The 20,301-nt window shown below is 49.5% G+C and overlaps 1 protein-coding gene and 1 long non-coding RNA gene across 3 annotated transcripts in view; both read left to right on the top strand.

Annotated features, from left to right (window-relative positions):
• LOC135919829 (uncharacterized) overlaps positions 1-1,300 on the top strand; it is a 44,418-nt gene extending 43,118 nt beyond the window's left edge. Inside the window, exon 4 of one of the 2 annotated variants that reach the window (XM_065453776.2) lies at positions 658-1,300. In XM_065453776.2, coding sequence (XP_065309848.2) covers positions 658-984 — 327 coding nt within the window. In that variant the 3' untranslated portion in view covers positions 985-1,300. The remainder of the gene's footprint in view (positions 1-657) is intronic. The other variant, XM_070537849.1, reaches the window with a different exon arrangement.
• Positions 1,301-5,133: 3,833 nt separating this feature from the next.
• LOC135919830 (uncharacterized) lies at positions 5,134-19,479 on the top strand. Its single transcript, XR_011514336.1, has 3 exons — positions 5,134-5,265; positions 12,769-13,260; positions 19,211-19,479. It is a non-coding gene; the product is annotated as an uncharacterized lncRNA (long non-coding RNA).
• Positions 19,480-20,301: the final 822 nt, after the last annotated feature.

The raw sequence follows: 20,301 nt of genomic DNA, 5'->3' as shown, positions 1-20,301 counted from the left end.
AGACCGGCTGGAAATGCTGAACATCGGAGGCAATGATGCCGTGCGTTAAGGTTGATAATCAGGCAACCCAGGAGACAAGTAGCGCCTGCGAAGGGAAAACATAGGGGCTGAGAGCCATGCCAACGGTACTGCTCCCGCTCCCACTTATGTTATGAACATAACCGCGCGATGACTATCAACCGAATGGACGAGAGTACGTCAGGGAATCGTGTTCCACGACCCGCTCTTTTTGTGCTGGTATGCGAGTTTCTACAGTTACAGTATCTCATTCAACCAGCCTTCAGCAATAATCGCGCTATATTTATTCCTTTATCTCACAACATGCGCAGGCAGAAAGTCTTCTGTCAATCGCATCTGGCTGCTTCACGGTGAGCTATCGCCCACGACGATGAGTTAGGTGGTCGATTAGACTTACTGCGAACCGCTTTAGTATTTGAACTTCTTTTTGGGTTATTCAGATTCTCCGAAAAATCTAAACAGAAGATGAATATTTGCACCTTGAAATGTGAACGTTGCGCAATCTTTTGAGCGACTTAAAATTTGGAGCAAAAAACGAAAGGAATCATCTTTTGTATATTTTCGGGCGCTGTCACACGCGTCCGTGCGGGTGAGCTGTGCTTCCAAGTCACGGTTCTGACTCGGCTCCATTACGCGCAGGAGGCGGAGCCCATGAAGCTGTCCGTCTGGATTCGACGAGGCAAATGTGTGGTGGTGGACAGCCGCCTCGGGGCGACCATCGGCAGCGTCAAGCAGGGCATCGAGAAACTGACCGGACTGCGGGCGGCCCACCAGACGCTCACGTTTCGCGGCGAAGACATGAGCGACGAGCACACGCTGGCGCACTACGAACTGCGCGATCGATGCGCCGTGTTCCTTGCCGGCGGCGAAAACAGTGCCGCACCGGCGACAGCGGGGAGGGACCAGCCTCAGTCGGCTGAGACCGTGGCAGGGATTGCTGTGCGATTGTGGAACCTATTCTTTTGAGGATAGACTTGTTTTCCGCTCCACGAAGGGTGCCTGCATGGGCGAGAAGGAGCGCAATGAGGCACCGCAGCCCTGGGCGTCTCATAGTGTCGCTATAGGACCATGCGTCCTGCATAGGAAGCTACAAGATGACGATAATGATTTATTGGCACTCCCCTTTGAAGGGGGCTGGTGGCAAATATTCACATAGCCTGCTTGAGCTAATCAGGTATGTTATACATGCTTTGCAGTCTGGAATTTTGCACACATCTCCTTAACCTTTGTACTATTCTTTAAAATATATGTATCTACCTTGTGCTGCTGGCTATGCCTGTAACGAATCCGGTCCAATCAATCTCTTCGCTGTTATTTTTTTTCACCACTGCTCTAAACTTCTCTTGTTTACCTAGACTGCTGAACGATTAATGCGTCTATCCACTTTAAATCCCGACGCATCTGGAAGGTCTACGCTGCCTGTGGGTCTCACTAGGCGAATGCCTCGCATTGCATTAGGATGCACTGAGTTCTCTCCGGATTTCTGCTGCAGCAAACGCATGCCTCATCTTGTTGATAATATTTGTTCCAACATGTCCTTGTCCTTACGCAACCGCCTCGAACCTCAAATAGAAAGGCACTGCCCTTTGTGCTGTCGTAAGCACTTTCGTAAGCACTGTCGTAAGTACATTCGCGAACAGCGCCACCTGTGGCGAAGACTTCGTCCCTAGCATGTGAAGCAAACGCACCGGGAGGGAGATGCAATGTGCATGGCACGCCCAGCGTGCTTTGCTGAAGTGATGAAGCTTCTACAATGCTTACGTGACTTTGTAAACATTAAACACCAGAAAGGCTCCCGCCCACGCAACTTGCCCATGCAAGGTATGCGAACTAGGCGCTGAAAGTAACATCAGTGATTTCGGAGTGCAACGAAGCGTTGCTCCCCCCGCCATCAAGTGCCTTCGGCGAGTGAGACATTTGTATGCGGCCAATGGGACATTGCTATATTGTGTTTTAGCGACAGGGATTTTTCAATATGTTGCAACGTTGCTGTTTGAATTCTGCGTAACCAAAATCTACGAAGCTTATTAGCCTCTCCAATGTCTTTTCTATAACTACACGTTCGCACTAGTGATATTCAGATTTCGTAATTAAGGCAAGCAACAACGCCCGGCCAAGTGCACCAAATATTACGTCAAATTACCGCTGAAGAAAAGAACATTACTACTTTGCTTCAAATAACCTATCTATAGACCAGTGAACGTCACATTAAAAGCTCCATGAAACCGAAAGGGTAATTTTTAACATCGTTGCTTGCGGAATCTTAACGAGCATAGAAGATTGCGGTGTACATACGTTATGGACGCTTTCACCACTTCTTACAGTATACGAAAATTTATGCGAATTTTTTATACCGTTGTCCGTAAAGGCTCACTCACACTAGGCCGACCTGACACATCGTTCGGCGTCGATAAAGTGTGACAGGGGCACCGACACGAACAGTCGGCAGACCGAGATCGGTGTCGTGTTGGCCTAGTGTGAGTGAACCATAGCCAACCTTTATCCAAGACATGAGTCTGCAAGGCTCAATCGGTCCTCCTCCCGTGTTTGCATGTCTCGCCCCGCCCCCCCTTCCCATGCATACACACACACCACAATAAATACGCTCAGGCTTCTCGAGTGATGATTCGGGATAAGAGCCGAGAACAATTGTAAAGGAGAACGCAATGCCATAGCCCTGCGATCCGCTGGAAGTGGCTAGGCGGTCACGTGCACAGTGCTATCTCTGCCGAGGAACCGACAGACAATGCTGCAACGGCTATGCGGTGTATACCGGCTGTCCCAGAAAACGTTAGCCAAGCTGCTAGAAGAAGAAAAATTTTAAAAAGTAGCATGGTGCAAGATACGATTATATGATCAACGGTGTTCGGCCGTCGGATTTCTGACGTCCGAACACCGTGGGTCTAATAACTGGTCGTATCCTGCGCAGACTTTCTTTCTCTTCCTCTCTCTTTCTTTGTTTCCTTTTTCTTTTAATAGCTTGGCTAACGTAAGGTGGAACATACCGGGCCTTCAGAGTTTCCTAGAATTACTGTAGGCTAACACTCTGGAGCGGCGATCGTGCAGCCACCGTGGCTAGCATGCCGATCTGTCTCGTCTACTTGTCTCCACTGGAGGTAGTGGAGGTCAGAGATCTCATCTTCGTGCTTGAGGCTTTAGACGTTCTTGTGGATTCGTTTATCAGGCCGGTGTGGGCCTGATTTTCAAAACAATTTATACCCGTTTGAATGCCTTGCATAGTAACCAATGATCAAAATAACAAAATGTCATCTTTGTTTTCGTGGCCGTTTGAACCACGTGGATGTAAAGGGAAAAGAGAAACTAAATGTCTCTCATTTTTAGTTATTAAATGAGCGTACAACTGCTCGCTTTTTGGCGCATACCTCATTGTGGGTACGCGCCATGACCTAAATGCGCAAAATAATTATCATCATGGCGTTTAAGCTGCAGAACACAGATAACGAAAATCTTAACTGGCGGCCACATATTGAATATATTGCGACAAAAGGAGCTCGTACAATGGGCATTTTGCGCAAGTTAAGCAATCGAAGAACAGGTATGCGCAGAAAATCCCTATTGATGGTATATAAAATGTACGCTCGTCCGGTGTTAGAATTTGGCTGTGCTTTATTCTCAGGTGTTCCATCATACAAGCTTCGGCCGCTAGTTTTGTTAGAACGAGAGGCACTACGTATGTTCTTAGGCTTTCCAAAATACGTTGCAAATGCCGTATTATACATGGAAGCAAGAATCCCGCCCATATTATGCCGATTTCAACTTCTGACCATTCAGACCTTCTTAAGGCTATATGAATCACCATTAAACCGTCCTCATATTATTTTCATCTCCGATCCAGAATTATTTTTTCTTGTTCATTGGCCCAGGTTTCATAGACCACAGATTATATTTGTGAAAACATTACTTGAACCACTAAATGTGCAAATTCGTGATGTGCTTACTAATAATACGCATTCAAATTACCCAGAGATCAGATTCGATGACATTTTCCCGAACCACGCGAAACTACTCCCTTACGGCATCTTAAACGCCATGTTGCAAGACCACCTAAGCACCCTAGAAACAGACATTATCATTGCAACATATGCCTCTAAGTGCGAGGAAAAAGGTGGCATTGGAATATTTTGTCCTGCGCTCGACTGGTCTTTTTCTTTAAGATTGTCTGATTTTGTGCCTATTTTTCAGGCCGAGTTGCTAGCAGTAATCCTAGCTTTACGTAAATTAGACCAAATGATTACAACGGCTGCCATTCTTACTGACTCCCTTTCTCTATGCTCTTGCCTTACCGCTACTAATGAGTCACCCATGCTAAAACTCTTCCACTTACTAGTTCCTGCCCATGTGCAATGTATTCATTTGATTTGGGTGCCTGGTCATAAAGGTTTGTTTTTTAATGAAACTGCCGATTCACTGGCACATGCATCACTATCCGGCCCTGTTCTTCCTATTCTACCAGTGACAGCACAGATCACGACGGCAAGATTTCGGATGAGACCAATTAGATTAGCCTTGTCAAACCCACATTTGACAGCTTCTCCAGAGTATAAACACCTGGCATTTCCCTGGCATAGCGAATTTTGTTGCACAAAGATGCTTGAGGTCTGCCTCACCAAATTACGCTGCCGCATTCCCTCCCTAAATTTCTATTTACACAGGTCGGGTTTGGTTCCCTCTCCCCTCTGTTCTTTTTGTAAAGAGGAAGAGACGATACACCACTTTCTTCTATCTTGTCGCCGCTTTGCTGCGTTAAGAAAAAGATTGTTGGAGATACCTTTTCGAAGAATTGGCCTGGACTTGACAGAACCTGTAATTCTTTCGTTCGGGACGTCCACTTTGGGATTCAGCCACAGGGATGCATGCTTCGCTGTCCAAACATTCCTTACAGAATGTAAACGAATGCCCTGCTAAATTTTTTATTACTTTTATATTAATTATTACTCATTCAACAGCACCTTCCTGATTTTATTTCAGCCGATAATCCAACCCTATTAAACGCTATTCCCATAGATATTAGGAAATTTATGCTCTATAATATTTTGGAATAATCCACCCATTTCTTGGCCAATCCCCCATCGTGGGTAGGAGCCACACGTGCCACAGGCTACAACAACAACAACAACGAAAAGCAGAGGTCTCTCCAGGTCAGTCTGTACGTGACGCCTCCCTCACATCTGGAAACCGCATTCGACGCAGCAGCAAGCTCCCGTAAACTCCTGTCTCTTCCCCGAGGTAAGCGGTGTTGCGCACTACGGTGTGCGGAACAAGTTTCATGAAACGGCTAGCCACCTTTGATCGGAACTAGAGCTGATATCGACCGACGCGTACTTTGGCTCCTTGTTGCCGAGTGCGGGACTTATCAATAAGTAGGCTATACCGAAATAATAGACATAAAGCTGCAACCATACACAAAACGAGGTTGAAAATACAAGCACTGCGCTAATGTTCTTGTCCTGGGAAAACCAAATCACCAAGCTGGGAACACGTTTGTGCAGACGACAACAGTGGGTCGTCTCCCAGGATCAATGATGGCCAAATCCTGTGCTTAGTTCAATCGCCGCGGTGGTGAACGAGCATTTTTCAACAGCGGAGCTGTTCTTGGTCGATCCTGTGTCGTCTTGCTGCTTGACGTCACGCTGGTCACGTGACCTGTGAGCGAGAAGGGGCGAGATTGAGGCAGACAGCCAATGAGCGTTTGCGAAAAGTAGGTCAATGAGAGACTCGGTGGGGTACAAACAAAACAAGTCAGTTCTTGTTCCGCAATTGTTCTAACTCAGGGTTGCCAGATTGGGCTATTAATAACCAAATTGGGCTACCTTTTATGCGGGTTGGAGTCGAAAATTCCGAGAGTGCTACACGGCTATATTCGGGTATTTTTGTCTTGAGGACTTTCGAGTCCCGAGGACAAGTTCACACTGACATAATTCTGGAAGGCCGCCGTAAAACCCAAAGCTCATTGCTGCTACGAAGAATTGTAGGCAATCTGGAAGGCTTTTTTTAGCAATGCTGGCGTGAGGAGAATGAGGTTAAGTCATGGCTGCCATATTTATACGTCGTTTCAGCGCTAAGCTGTCTTCTTTTTGGTTTGGCTTCGGTGCCATCTGCTGCCGGTTCACGTGTGATTCAGTCAGAAAAAAAAAAAAGCTCAGTGCCCTTCCACTTTGTGAAGAAGGATTCCCAGCGAAGCTGTGTTTGTGGGCTCCTTAATGGCGAACTGCACCTCCGCCGCGGGTCGGCCCGGCATTGCACTACCTTCGGGATCAGCCCACGTATGGGGAGTGCTTAAAGGGCCCCTCACCAGGTCTGGCCATTATCAGCTGACAAACGCGGAGCATACAATGCGCGCTAACCATCCTGTCTGCAAAGTATTACATCGCTACGCGGTACGGAAATATCTGAAATTTCAAACCGAACGCCGTTTTTCCTTCTCGCGGCCGCCGCACTCCGAGCCGGAGGATGACGTACTCGCGTCTCTGCGTCTACGTACTCGAGTCCACAGTGTGATGTCGCTCGTGGTGACGTGACTTCGAGAATTATTCAAGGAACCATCTGTTATTTGTGTGATGTGTTGCTTGAATCGACGAATTGAAGTTTAGAGAAATAATAAAACACACAAACAGAATGGCTGCGTGTTTTCTTGCTTTAATTCGCACAGAAGCGAGAGAGGTGTACTTCCGCTTCGTCTGCTTGTTCCCACGGTCGTGCGGTCACGTGCGCAGGTACCGAAACTATGCCATTGTCTACCGTGTTCCAGCGCCGTGATCATGCCCTGCGATCCGCTTGTTCTGCTTCAGTATTCATGTAGCACTGAATTATACCGCTAGTCATGTTTCCTTGTGCACAGCGCGCAAAATCGTGCGCTACCCGAAAAGCTCGCGCGCAATGCCGCCACGGAAGTGTGCATCGGGAAAAGAAAAAGCGAGGAGAAAAAAAAACAGTGAAGGCGGGGCCCGTGACGTATGTGTCACGCGAGCCTCGAGGTCCGGCATGGGAAAACGCAGGGTAGGAATTTCGCTTGCGAAGGCTAGACGTGGCGAGTGTAGGGGGAGTCTCGTTATGCAGTGGAGCCCGCCTGCTGAAATCATGGGTTCGCGGCACTGGAATATTTCTATCTCGGCTATTAATGAGCCGATTTGAAAAATTTCTCTGGCAGAAATCTCCCTGGAGGATACGTAACACATTTCAGTGTATAACCAACATCTGCTGTGGTGCCTGGTGAGGGACCCTCTAACGCCTGCTTCACCTCCGGCACGTGCCGGGCCGGTATTGCACTATCTTCGGTATCGGCCCACGTATGGGGAGTGCTTAACGCCTGCTTCACCTCCGCCGCAGGTCAGCCCACCATCTTCGATATCGGCCCACGTGTGGGGAGTGTTTAACGCCTCCTTCACCTTCGCCGCGTGTTGACCCGGCATTGCACATCTCCGGGATCGTCCCACGCATGGCGAGTTTTTTGCTTACCACGCCAACAACGACACGAAAATTTCCTTGCATGGCAGAGGTGTACACCTTTCCTGTAAAAACGGCGGGACTGACAGCTGTAGAGTACATGTTCCATGCCGGCTGCTATACAGCAAACTATTCTGTCGACTTAACAGCTCAAGTATTCGCACGCATGTCGTAGTGAGTCATTTTCGCCCGTAGTCCTTCAATTTTGATCAAGGGTTCCTCGAAGCCTATCGCTTGGTTTTCCCGTAAATCACCGCGTTATTTATTTACCCAGTAAATTTACGAAAAAATGCGTGAGCCGCTTTAAACGAGAAACGCGACGGTTTGAGTCTTTATGTACGTACATGCTCAGTGAAGCGCTGTAGTTCCGACTGTCAATCAAAACGAACTATTTTGCTCTAGTATCAACAAGCATCAGGAATGCAAAAAATGTTGCCGGAAATCCAATGTTCCTCCTGCTGTCTGAGCTCGCTTTGTGCCTACTTGCGCAGCCTTTTTCGAACGTACCAGCCCAACGCGTGTTCAGCCAGGTTTCGTTGACAAAGAATGATTTGAGAAACCGCATGTCGGATGAGACACTGCAAGCTCTTCTTCACGTTAAATTTGGTCTGGCAGAGAGTGGGGACTGCTGCAAAGATTTTCAGCCAGATTAACAGTTTCTGCCATGTTTCAACTCTGCAGTTCTATATGGTCCAAGTGGCTGCAGTTCGTTCAAAGGGGGCTAGACTGTATATTTAGTCCATTGCTGTGAGTCCCCAGTGTGAGAAGTATCAAATGGGACTCTACGCAATGTTATTTCTTTTCGTTCTTTGTTTTTGTAAAGATATATATATATTGTTCTACTGACTTCTTACTCTGAGGTATTCCGAATCTAACAAGAGTGGAGGCTTGGCCTAGTTGGATATTCGTGATTAGAACCGCGTGCAGCGCGCAGTACGAGGTCTTAAGAGAGGCGACACACACTGCGCTTGCTGATAGGGTGCCTCTTCCATCCTCTCTTCTTTTACCGTACATGCCCCCTCATGTCACATGCCCCCCTCACGTATATTTGATTTGGCTATGGCAATAAAAAGTGTTGCAAGTGTGTGTCGTCTCTCTTGGTCTCAGTCACTAAGACAATTCCACCAGAAACTACCTTAACATAAACCACGCAGCGTTCGCCCAAGCCAGCACGCCGACTGCTTGTACAGATGGCGCCACTGCCTACGCAATATGAAGGGGCCCATGAAAAACCAGTCTACATTCTGCAACAGAACTGCTTGTTGGCCTAGTTGGTGCTTGCTAAAAGACATGTTTTTTGCCGCAATCGAACACTCTCAAAAGAAAGACACATAAAGACAACACAGGCGGCGCTTCCAACTGATTTATTTTGGGCTGTGACCCAAGAATATATATATATATATATATATATATATATATATAAGAGAAGAAAGGGGGTTGACCGAGGGACCCGATAATTATTAGTCATATAATGAGAAGCCAACAAACACTGACACCAAGTACGACACAGGGGAAATTGCATGTGCTTAATAAATGAAATAAAGTAATGATAAATTAATGTAATTAAAGTGGATGAAAAAACAACTTGCCGCAGGTGGGAACCGAACCCACAACCTTCGCATGTCGCGTGCGATGCTCTACCAATTGAGCTACCGCAGCGGCGTTTCCCCATCCACTTTCTTGGTTATTTATGTGTACTAGTAGAACCCTGGGAGTGTTAGCCAGCGCCCCCACTCACAGACCTTGGCGGCGGACGTGGAACGTCTTTTTTGCCGCAGGCGTCACGAGAACGTGATCTTTTCGGGTGAAGGCAACTGGTCAATAAACCCACATATGCTACCTGAAGGCATCAATGTTGCCGGATTCGAGACCCTCGTTATGTAATAAACATTTAATTACATATGTAATAAACATATGTAATTTAACACCCTGCAATTTTTAGATTTAAGATTAACCTTTCATGATGGACAAGCCTGTTGGCAATATTTCCCACGTGCCAAGAAAGGGTTGCTACCGTATAATTCATGCCATTCCAAAATTGTGAAGCGTGGAATTGATATGCTCTGCCTGGAGTCTGCCCTCGAAAAATCGTGTACACACACGATGCAGGCCTCGTTCAATAATCAGATTAAGCGACTGAAAGAAGCACGGTTCCCTGACTCGTTGGTGACCTCAGTCACCGAAAGCCTTTTACGGAAAGTTAAAGGTACCAGCGCCACAACGGAGGAAGAAAGAGCCAGAACCGTAAGACCTGCAGTGATTCCTTATGTTCATAAGGTTTCCCATAACCTGAAGAAGGTGGCAGGCCGGTAAGGTGTACCCATTGCCTTTTCTGCCCCCGTCAAACTGGGTCGACTCTGTTAGAAAACCACACGCGACTAGACCGGTTCGCAAGGCTGTGGCAAGAAGCACAGCACGTCCTACGGGAGATGTGCTACAGGCGTGGTGTATGAAATTCCCCTTGAGTGCGGCAAGTCCTATATAGGACAGACTGGACGCTGCATAAATGAACGAGCCAGGGAACACGAGCTAAATCTAATGAAAGATGGCGTGGCACACAAGGTAAATATACCTGGTAGAGAAGCTTCCATAGGAGCCCATACGTTCAAAACATGGCGGTCCATCGCTGGTTCATGGGGCTTAGCGCCATCTGTATGTGGTGGGAACACTTCCGGCGGAAGAAAAAATAATGTGACGCCATGTCTGTTAAAAGCAGAAGTGACGTCATTCTGTTTTCGAAGGCGCGAAATTTGTTTTGTTGTTCTTCCTTTGGAGCTATATATTCAAATGCCCCGCCATTCGACTTGATGGGCGTTTCGAGCTTTCAGCGTGGAAAGCGATGCAGGAAAAGACCAGCCGTACGGTTGTCGAAATCGCATCCCCGCACAGAACATACTTTCTTTGGAGGCCGACGAAAGCTTTAGGTGTAAAGTGCTGATCCTGTTGTCGGATGCCAAGCCCGTCGGCCAGCGCAGTCGCACGAAAACAGCCACACAGTTATCCAGCGGTCGTAACTCACTGCTTTTGACTGAACAGATTAAAAAGCAATGAAGCTGCTCACGTCACCAAATTCAGACAAACTTCGACAAGCAAGAAAGCGTAAACTGTGAGGGGGGCGTATTTCAACAGATGATACGAGTGCGCCTTTCTGCCCATTTCAAGACGTGCATTGCATTGCGAGTGATAGTGGCGTCAACGCCCCCTGTAGCGATGGGCGCTGAAAAAAATGCATTTATTAATAATAATAAAATTAAACTTGTATTTCCTTAACTCGTCACGAGTATATAAAATTGACTAGGAATTTTATTTTCATTTAATGATTCTAACTGTGTCTCGTTTGAATTAAAAAACGCGTTTTTCTTTCCCAATGTTTGTTCCCTCCAAACGTAGTCGCGCTTCAATCGCTGCTCCCATAACCCCCCATGCTGATGTCGGTGACAATCTGTACTGAACCGCTTTTCGCCCAAAGCTTCGCGACCTATTTGAATCGACCTTGTGGCACATTCGCCTGCGCACTGCAAGGCGTGCTTGTACGAACCACGGTTTTCCGAGATTAGGATTCTTGGCAGAAGTAGATTTCAAACCGCACGTGAGCTGATGGAAGCCTACTACACTCTAAGAACAGTTTACACCCTTTGGCTTGCCCCTTCTGCCACACAAAAATAATCGTCATCTGCCTTGATGCGTTTCCTTTCTTTATCGCTGCGAGCCCGGAACTTTCCAGTAACGAACGGCACGCGCGTTATCAGCATAGAACAGTTCACACCCTTTGGAGTGCCTCTTCTGATAACGCGCGTGCCTTCGTCACTGGAAAGTTCCGGCCTTGCAGCGATAAAGAAAGGAAACGCATCAAGGCAGATGACGATTATTTTTGTGTGGCAGAAGGGGCAAGCCAAAGTGTGTAAACTGTTCTTAGAGTGTATATAAAAAAGAAAGGAACAAATTGCATTAGTGATACATCTATCGTGTTCTATAAATCGGAAACTAGATTGTTTGACCGCTGGGTAGCGTAAGTCTGTGAACAGCCAGCGCATGTGTGTATATATATACAGTGAAAGCTCGTTAATTCGAACTTCAATAATTCGAATTTATGGACAATTCGAACTGTACGATTTGGTCCGGCCAAGCTCCACAGAAGTGTATGTATAAAAAAGACCGTTAACTCGAACGCGAGAAGGTTCCCTCAAGGATAATTCGAACTACGCTCGCCTGGCACACGGCCAGAGAAACGCGCCTACTGCCTACACACAAGGCTGTATTGCCTCCGAAACGGAGAGAACGGCGAGAGAAGGCAAAATCGGAAAAAAATCTAACCGACGCGGGGTCAGCCAGAAGGCAGCGGCAGCTGCCGCCTCTCCGTTCTACGTAACCTCCGAGACTTCATGCCCGTTGCGAATCTCGGAGGCTTTGCAAATCTTGTACAGCTGCTAATGTTGTGCGGAGATGGCACGGCAAGCGCCATCGTAACACAGCGAATCAAGTACGTCGCAGCTGCGCTTGCAATCAAGAACCAACGAATCAGGGCCTTCGCCACCTTCACATGTTCAGCGTCTTTGTCTCGGCAGTCTTCATCGGTTGTGCACGTCTGTTTTCAGCTTAGGAGGTATCGGCCATCGCGATTCATTGTGATGGTGTTAAGCCTCGGCTAACGTTCGTTTCGGTGGACATCGGTAGTGTGGCACAATCGGACCCAGAGCTTCGACTTCAAGATGGCGTGTGCCCGCGGCACACGCCATCTTTTTCTGACACGCCAAATTTCTGACATGCCCTACTGCTTCCAAATCGCAGTGTACTGTTGCTCTCCTTCACTTTCGTTAGTTCGAACTTTCGTTAATTCGAACTGAAGCGGCTTCCCCTTGCGGTTCGAATTAACGAGCTTTTACTGTATATATATTCTTGGGTCACAGCCCAAAATAAATCAGTTGGAAGTGCCGCCTGTGTTGTCGTTATGTGTCTTTCTTTTGTGAGTGTTCAATTGCGGCAAAAAACATGTCTTTTAGCAGTCTACATTCGCTCCTCCTGCTGTCCACTTGTACGTAGTTTTCGATACCCGCGTTCGCTGCAAAACAATGTAATTTTCGACCCCGATTTTTAGAGCGAATCTTTCTTTGCCTCTTCCTTCCGCTTTCCCACTGATGCTGCTGTGGGCTGCTGTTACTAGGAAAGCCAGCACCTTATAAGTGCGGAACTTCTGTGAGCTAGCAAAACAGCTTAGGCTAATATTGTTTGGTATAGCTGATAAATTGCTTCGAGAAATTCTCGACTGAATGAACGCGACCCCCGCAGCACCTGCTCGAAGGGCGACAGCCCGAAGCCCGGTGGGAGCCGCAACGAACCGCGACCAGGCGATTCCCGAGAGCGAAGCTGGTGCGCCAGTGCAGGTCAAATGGGCACTGCTGTACCTGTGCATCGCCACCCTGGTCATCCTGGCGGCGGGCTTCTACGTGCTTGCGTCGGTGCAGACGTATTACCTGCCGCTGGGATGGCGTGCCAACGACACTAGCGACTTCGACGGCACTACGACGCTGCACAGTGCCGGCCGCAGGGGTCGCCACGACGAGGAATCGTCCAACTCCTCGAGCGCAGAGCCGTCGTACACGAACGCGTGGGTGAACGTGGCCATTGTCAAGGAAAAAGACCAAGACGACGGCGCCGATCTTGGTGGCGCGAGCTCGAGCTACGGCTAGCAGCACGCTAGCACGCCCGCGCGCGAGGTATCCGCGTACAGCCGTTGACGACTGACGCTGTTGCGCAGCTGACGCCACCATTTCCAGAGATGTAAATACCTGGAGTTCTTTTTTCAATTTTGTTTTTATGTTGACGAAAATATTCAAAAGTTGTAAAGCATCGACAACTTAGAAGCATGGATCAATAATATTGCTACGGTATGTGTTCCCACTGACGAAGAGCTGAGCAGGAAGAAGACGACGACAACGATTAGATGCTAGCGCGGGCTGTTGCCTCTTGGCCTAGCGCAGCGTATTTTCCTTGTAAATATATTTGTACATAGCTTTTCGTCTGCGTCACCCTACGTAACATATCTGGTGGAGGTGGACGTTCCCTGTACCTCGTCACGGAGCTTCGCAGTGGACGGTACGTCGAGCCTTCCGTCATGGCTCCCGGCGACGACAACCCGACTCCGCCGGCTCCGACACCTGCTGCCCCTTCGACGACCTACATCACTCTCCCCGCTACCCGTGATCCTGGCGTCTACTCGGGCCACGATGGGGAAGACGTCGATGACTGGATCAGCCTCTATGAACACGTCAGCCGCAATAACCGGTGGGACCCTACTATCATGCTCGCCAACGTAGTCTTTTACCTCGGTGGCACACCTCGAGTTTGGTTTCGGACGCACGAAGAGGAGCTCACCAGTTGGGATTCGTTCAAGCAAAAGCTCCGAGACTTGTTCGGCAACCCCTACGGTCACAAACTTGCCGCGCAGAAGGCGCTTTCCGGCCGTGTGCAGACGTCAACAGAGCCCTATGTCACGTACATTCAGGACGTCCTGGCTCTGTGCCGCAAAGTTGATGCACACATGCCTGAGTCAGACAAGGTATCCCACATCCTCAAAGGCATTGCCGATGACGCCTTCAACTTGCTCGTATTCAACAACGTCGCGACGGTGGATGCTGTTATCAAAGAGTGCCGCCGCCTGGAACTCGCTAAAAGCAGACGTATCGCTCAGCAGTTTGCCCGTCTGCCCAACACCCCAGCGACTTCTTCCTGTGCCGACGCTCCTCGTCCCAACAACACCGGCGATATTACCAAGATCGTTCGGCGTGAGCTTGAGGCCGCCTATCCGGCTGCCTTCGACTCCAGCCCCACCAACGCACCGGCAGTCACGGTTTCCCTGATCCAGGCAGTTGTCCGCCAGGAGTTCGAAAACATGGGCCTTCACGCCATCTGCTCGGCCCATCACCCTGATACCCATCCGGCTTCTTCGATTCCGCCCCGTCCCGCATCGTCTTACCCACCACGTTTCCGCAACCCAGCTGAATGGCGCACTGCTGACGACAAGCCCATTTGTTTTCACTGCCGTCGCATCGGGCACATTTCTCGGCACTGTCGAAGTCGCTGGACTTCCCCGACCCGGTCTGCTTATACTGCCTATTCTCGCCCCTCGGGTGGCCCTTCTCGTCCTTATGCCGCACGCTCCTATAATGCCGCCACTGACTCTCCTGCGCCGAACCGCCCCTATTCTCGTTCACCTTCGCCCCAAGGACGACAATCTCGCTCTCCCCAGCCCCGTCGCTCCTTTTCGCCGACTCCCTTCGGACGCTGCTCCCAGCCGGAAAACTGAATGATGCAGCGCCTCGAGGTGACGCTGCATTGCTCCATACGCCGCCAAATCCTCCACTGACGTTGCCCACTCATCTGAACCTTCTTGACGTGCAAGTCGACGGTGTTCCTGTATCTGCTCTTATAGACACTGGGGCGCATTTGTCGGTAATGAGCGCGGACTTTCGTACCCGCCTGAAAAAAATAATCACGCCCGCCACGACGCTTGTTGTCCGTGTCGCCGATGGCGGAACAGCCCCCGTAATTGGTATGTGTGCCGCCCGCGTCTCCTTCGCCGATCGCTCAACAGTCGTGCTATTCACAGTCATCGCCCACTGTCCCCACGACATCATCCTCGGCTTAGACTTCCTCTCCGCACATTCTGCTCTCATTGATTGTTCCGCCAGTACTCTCCGCCTTGACCTGCCTGTTCTGGATCCCGCTGAACCACACCCCAGTCGCCTCAGTTCCGTCGACTTTGTTCGCCTGCCACCTACGGCACTGACTTACGTTGACCTAGTGTCATCCCCACCAGTGCCCGACGGTCACTATATCGCGGCTCCTATACAAGACGTCCTCCTTACACACGGGATCACGGTACCTCATACCGTTTTATCTATTACGGCTAATTGCGTCTGCCTGCCAGTGGTCAATTTTGGCTTGACGACACAAGTGCTGCCACGCGGGATGTCTCTGGCCCAGCTTTGCTCATTCGAAGATCACTCAATAGCATCTATTGAGGTAGACAGCTTTTCAGCCGATCCTCCTCTACCATCTCAGTCGACAACTTGCACCATCGCCGACTTACAGAAAATGATTGCGCCCGACATGCCGTCCGAGCACGCTCGTGAGCTCTACCGCGTTGTGCTTTCCTACAACGATATTTTTGACTTTAACGATCGTCCTTTGGCCCAAACTACAACTGTTAAACATCGCATTAATACCGGCGATGCCCCTCCTATTCATCGCCGCCCGTATCGAGTGTCACCGGTTGAGCGTCAAGTTATTCACGCTGAAGTTCGCAAAATGCTTGCCAATAACATCATAGAACCTTCATGTAGTCCATGGGCGTCACCGGTTGTACTAGTAAAAAAGAAGGATGGTTCATGGCGCTTTTGCGTGGATTATCGGCACCTTAACAGGGTTACCAAAAAGGACGTGTATCCCCTACCTCGGATCGATGACGCCCTTGACTGCCTCCATGGTGCTCGCTACTTCTCTTCTATTGACCTCCGCTCCGGCTACTGGCAGATTGCTGTGGACGATCTCGACCGCGAGAAGACTGCTTTTGTAACTCCGGACGGTCTTTATCAATTCAAAGTAATGCCGTTTGGTCTATGTAAAGCTCCTGCCACTTTTGAACGCATGATGGACTCCCTTCTTCACGGTTTCAAATGGTCCACATGCCTGTGCTACTTGGACGACGTCATAGTATTCTCCCCAACGTTCGCTACGCACCTCGAGCGCCTCTCGGCAGTCCTGGACGTTTTTCGTCGCGCCGGTCTGCAACTGAACGCATCGAAGTGCCAATTCGGCCGTCGCCAGATTACCGTCCTTGGGCATCTCGTTGACGCGAACGGAGTGCAACCGGACCCAGGCAAGATCCATGCTGTTACGCACTTTCCTGTTCCGAAGTGTGTCAAGGATGTGCGCAGCTTCATCGGCCTTTGTTCCTACTTCCGCCGTTTCGTGAAAAATTTCGCGGCCGTAGCACGACCACTAACCGAGCTTTTGAAAAAAGACGCCCCTTTCCAGTGGGGCGATAACGAGGCCTCTGCATTCTCACATCTAATCGACGTTCTCACAACGCCTCCCGTTCTGGCCCATTTCGATCCGTCTGCGCCTACCGAAGTTCGTACTGATGCCAGCGGTCACGGAATTGGCGCAGTACTGGCACAACGCCAGCGCGGCAACGACCGTGTTATCGCTTACGCCAGCAGGCTCCTCTCACCCGCGGAGCGCAACTATTCCATCACTGAGCGTGAGTGTCTGGCCCTAGTTTGGGCGGTTGCGAAATTCCGCCCATACTTATATGGCCGACCCTTTTCCGTTATCACAGACCATCACGCGCTTTGTTGGTTATGCTCATTGAAAGACCCTTCAGGAAGACTTGGTCGCTGGGCCTTACGCCTCCAAGAATATTCGTTCTCTGTCACCTACAAATCTGGCCGACTACACAAGGACGCTGACTGCCTGTCTCGCTACCCGGTAGACGAGCCTGACGACGCCGACAGTAGTACTGCCGACGGCATTTTCTCTGTGTCTGCCTTCGTTAACATCGCCGATGAGCAGTACCGAGACCTATCGCTGCGAGTACTCATCGAGCGTCTGCGCTCTACACCTACCGACGCATCCGTTCGCCGATATGTCCTCCAGGGCGGCATTCTGTACCGAAGGAACTTCCTCCCTGACGGATCTGATCTTCTTCTTGTCGTACCAAAACATCTACGACAGACTGTGCTCTTTGAGATGCATGACGCACCTACTGCAGGACATCTTGGCGTAACCCGCACGTACGACCGCGTCCGCCGCCGCTTCTATTGGCCTGGTCTCGCTCGCTCTGTCCGACACTATGTTGCTGCCTGTGATACCTGCCAGCGTCGGAAAACACCTCAGGTGCTACCTGCCGGTCATCTCCAGCCGATCACTGTCCCTGTGGAACCGTTCTTTCGTGTTGGATTAGACCTCCTCGGTCCCTTTCCCACGTCATCCTCTGGGAACAAATGGGTAGCCGTCGCAACTGACTACGCCACCCGATACGCTATCACGCGGGCTCTCCCTACCAGTTGCGCCACTGACGTCGCGGACTTTCTCTTGCGGGACATTATCTTACTTCATGGCGCCCCGCGACAGCTGCTCACTGACCGTGGTCGTAACTTCCTCTCGAAAGTTATCGCCGACATTGTACGTTCCTGCTCCACTCAACACAAGCTGACTACCTCATACCATCCTCAAACCAATGGCCTGACAGAGCGGTTAAACCGTACTCTCACCGATATGCTGTCAAAGTACGTTTCCAAGGACCACCGCGACTGGGACATTGCCCTTCCTTACGTCACATTCGCTTATAATTCTTCCCGGCACGACACCGCCGGATTTTCTCCCTTTTATCTGCTCTACGGTCGCGAACCGACCTTGCCCCTTGACACGGCACTTCCTCCTACTTCGATCTCAACAAGCGAGTATGCGCGCGACGCCATCGCTCTCGCCGACCATGCACGCCAGCTTGCCCGTGCTCGACTGACGGACTCGCAAACCACTCAGCAGCGTCAGTACAACGCCCGCCACCGTGACGTACAGTTTTCGCCTGGTGCGCTCGTGCTCTTGTGGTCGCCCTCTCGTCACGTCGGACTTTCACAAAAGCTCCTTTCGCGATACACAGGACCCTACCGCGTGCTGCGCCAGGTGACGCCTGTGACTTATGAAATTGCTCCTGTGAGCTCAACCTCGTCGTCTACTCTGGCGTCTAGTGATGTCGTGCACGTCAGTAGGCTCAAGAGCTACTACACTGCTTCAGAGTCCAGCCTTTAGTCGCTCCGGGACGGCGCTTTTCCCGCCGGGGGTAGTGCTACGGTATATGTTCCCATTGACGAAGAGCTAAGCAGGAAGAAGACGACGACAACGATTAGATGCTAGCGCGGGCTGTTGCCTCTTGGCCTAGCGCAGCGTATTTTCCTTGTAAATATATTTGTACATAGCTTTTCGTCTGCGTCACCCTACGTAACAATATAGTAGGGGCGCAAGTTCACCACTGTGCAATCTACGCCTTCACGAACCGAAGCCGCATTTAGAAACGATTTAAGGTAAATTGGATAATATAGTGGTGAGCCCTCCGAGTTTCTCTATGTATCGTAACTTACGAAGTGATTAAAACTACTTTAAACAAAACTAAGTTATCGAAGCCCGTGTTCGCTGCAAAACAAGGTAATTTTCGACCCCGATTTTTAAAGCGAATCTTTCTTTGCCTCTTCCTTCGACTTTCCCACTGCTGCTGCTGTGGGCTGCTGTGGCTGCTGCTGTCGCGCACACCACGTCGGAGGGTGGTTAAGAGCGTGTATGTAGATGACAGGGGCGAGTAAGAGAAGAAAACCGACGGGAGAAACTCGTTTGCAACCCACCGCGTCGAATGGGCACAATGCCTTCTAGAGCTCCCTGGCCGTCGCCACCTTAGCCGCTTGCCAGCTGTAATGTCTGATTCGTCCCGGAGCAGGACGAATTTTCCTTCAACTCTGAGGCTTTTCTTTCGAGGAACCTGTATAGGTTTCCTTTGTAGCAATTACTACGAACGGTTGGATGTCTGATTTTCGCTTTATTAATCGAAGAACCTTTAAAACATCCTGCACGAAATGAACAAAAAGGGAATACCACCCAGACTATTGCGCGTAACCAGCGTTCATGAAGTGAAGCGTCAATGTAACTTCTTTCTATTCTTTCCTTTTTTTTTCAGATGCGAACACTTTGGCCCCGGGGCCGGCATTTCTGAATGTGACGACGATTCAAAAGGAAACGACATCGCTGCTGAAACACTTAAGAGAGAATTTCCAAGGGTGCTTCCAGCGATGGAGGAGGTGGAACTATTATGTCTATTCTGGAAGTGATCGCAGTGAAGTATCTGAAAGGTTGTGAAATTAACTTTTTGTGCTTACAGCACTAATTTTTGGACAGTCGTCGTATTCACGGGGAATTGAAGTCACCAGAAATAATTTTTGACCTTGAGTTGGCATGCTTTGAGAGTCATGCATCAGTTCGACGCATTCAAGCGTATAGCATTTGGACTTTCTTATAGAAGCTTTGAACTTGAATGCTCCCAGTGCAAAATTATGTAGCTTGCTTAATGGAATGTGGTTATAACGGCGCTTTTTAATGACAGGACACAAAAGATTGCACACAGGACAGTCGCCGATAGCCGCCGATAGACGCCGACAGTCTTATGTAGCTTTATGTGCTTGAATATTACTGATAATTGATTTATTGATTGTTAATATCCAGTATTCTTTTTCTGGAACTTTCGACAAGGCGCTTCCATTTCCCTCAAGCGACATTTTAAAAAGAAAGAGTGCGCTTAGCGATTCTAATTTTCTCAATGGCCTGCACAGTCTACTGCTCAGAACAACGCGATGAGCAACTGCAGGCGTATACCTTTGTTAGGTGGGTTGCTGAGCGCAGTGCTTTGGCAATGGCCACTTCACGTACCAATGGCCACTTCACTCGCACTTGATGACTAAATGCAGCGCAGGGACCGCACAAAGCTCCTCGCTGCTTTAGCTAAAAGGCCTGCGCTCGCCGTGGCTGTCACATCACTCCTGCGTATATGATGTGCTGCCGAAGCAAATCGCTGCTCAGACTGCACAGAAAGCCGAACACTTGCTCGGGCTCTGCGGAAACCGCTTCCTTATTTCATAGGCGAAAAGTGGGCTCCAATATGGTTCAGAAGAATGAGCACTGTTTGCTTTTCATGTATGACCGTACGTGTGCATATTTCTGACCATAGCAGCGCTGTCAGCGTTCTCTGACAATTTTACGAACCGAATACCCTCA

The sequence above is a fragment of the Dermacentor albipictus genome, chromosome 4 (assembly GCF_038994185.2).
Source record: "Dermacentor albipictus isolate Rhodes 1998 colony chromosome 4, USDA_Dalb.pri_finalv2, whole genome shotgun sequence".
NCBI classification, from domain to species: Eukaryota; Metazoa; Arthropoda; class Arachnida; order Ixodida; family Ixodidae; genus Dermacentor; species Dermacentor albipictus.
The sequence above is the reverse complement of the archived record's forward strand: the minus strand, read 5'-3'. Positions and strand labels throughout refer to the sequence as shown.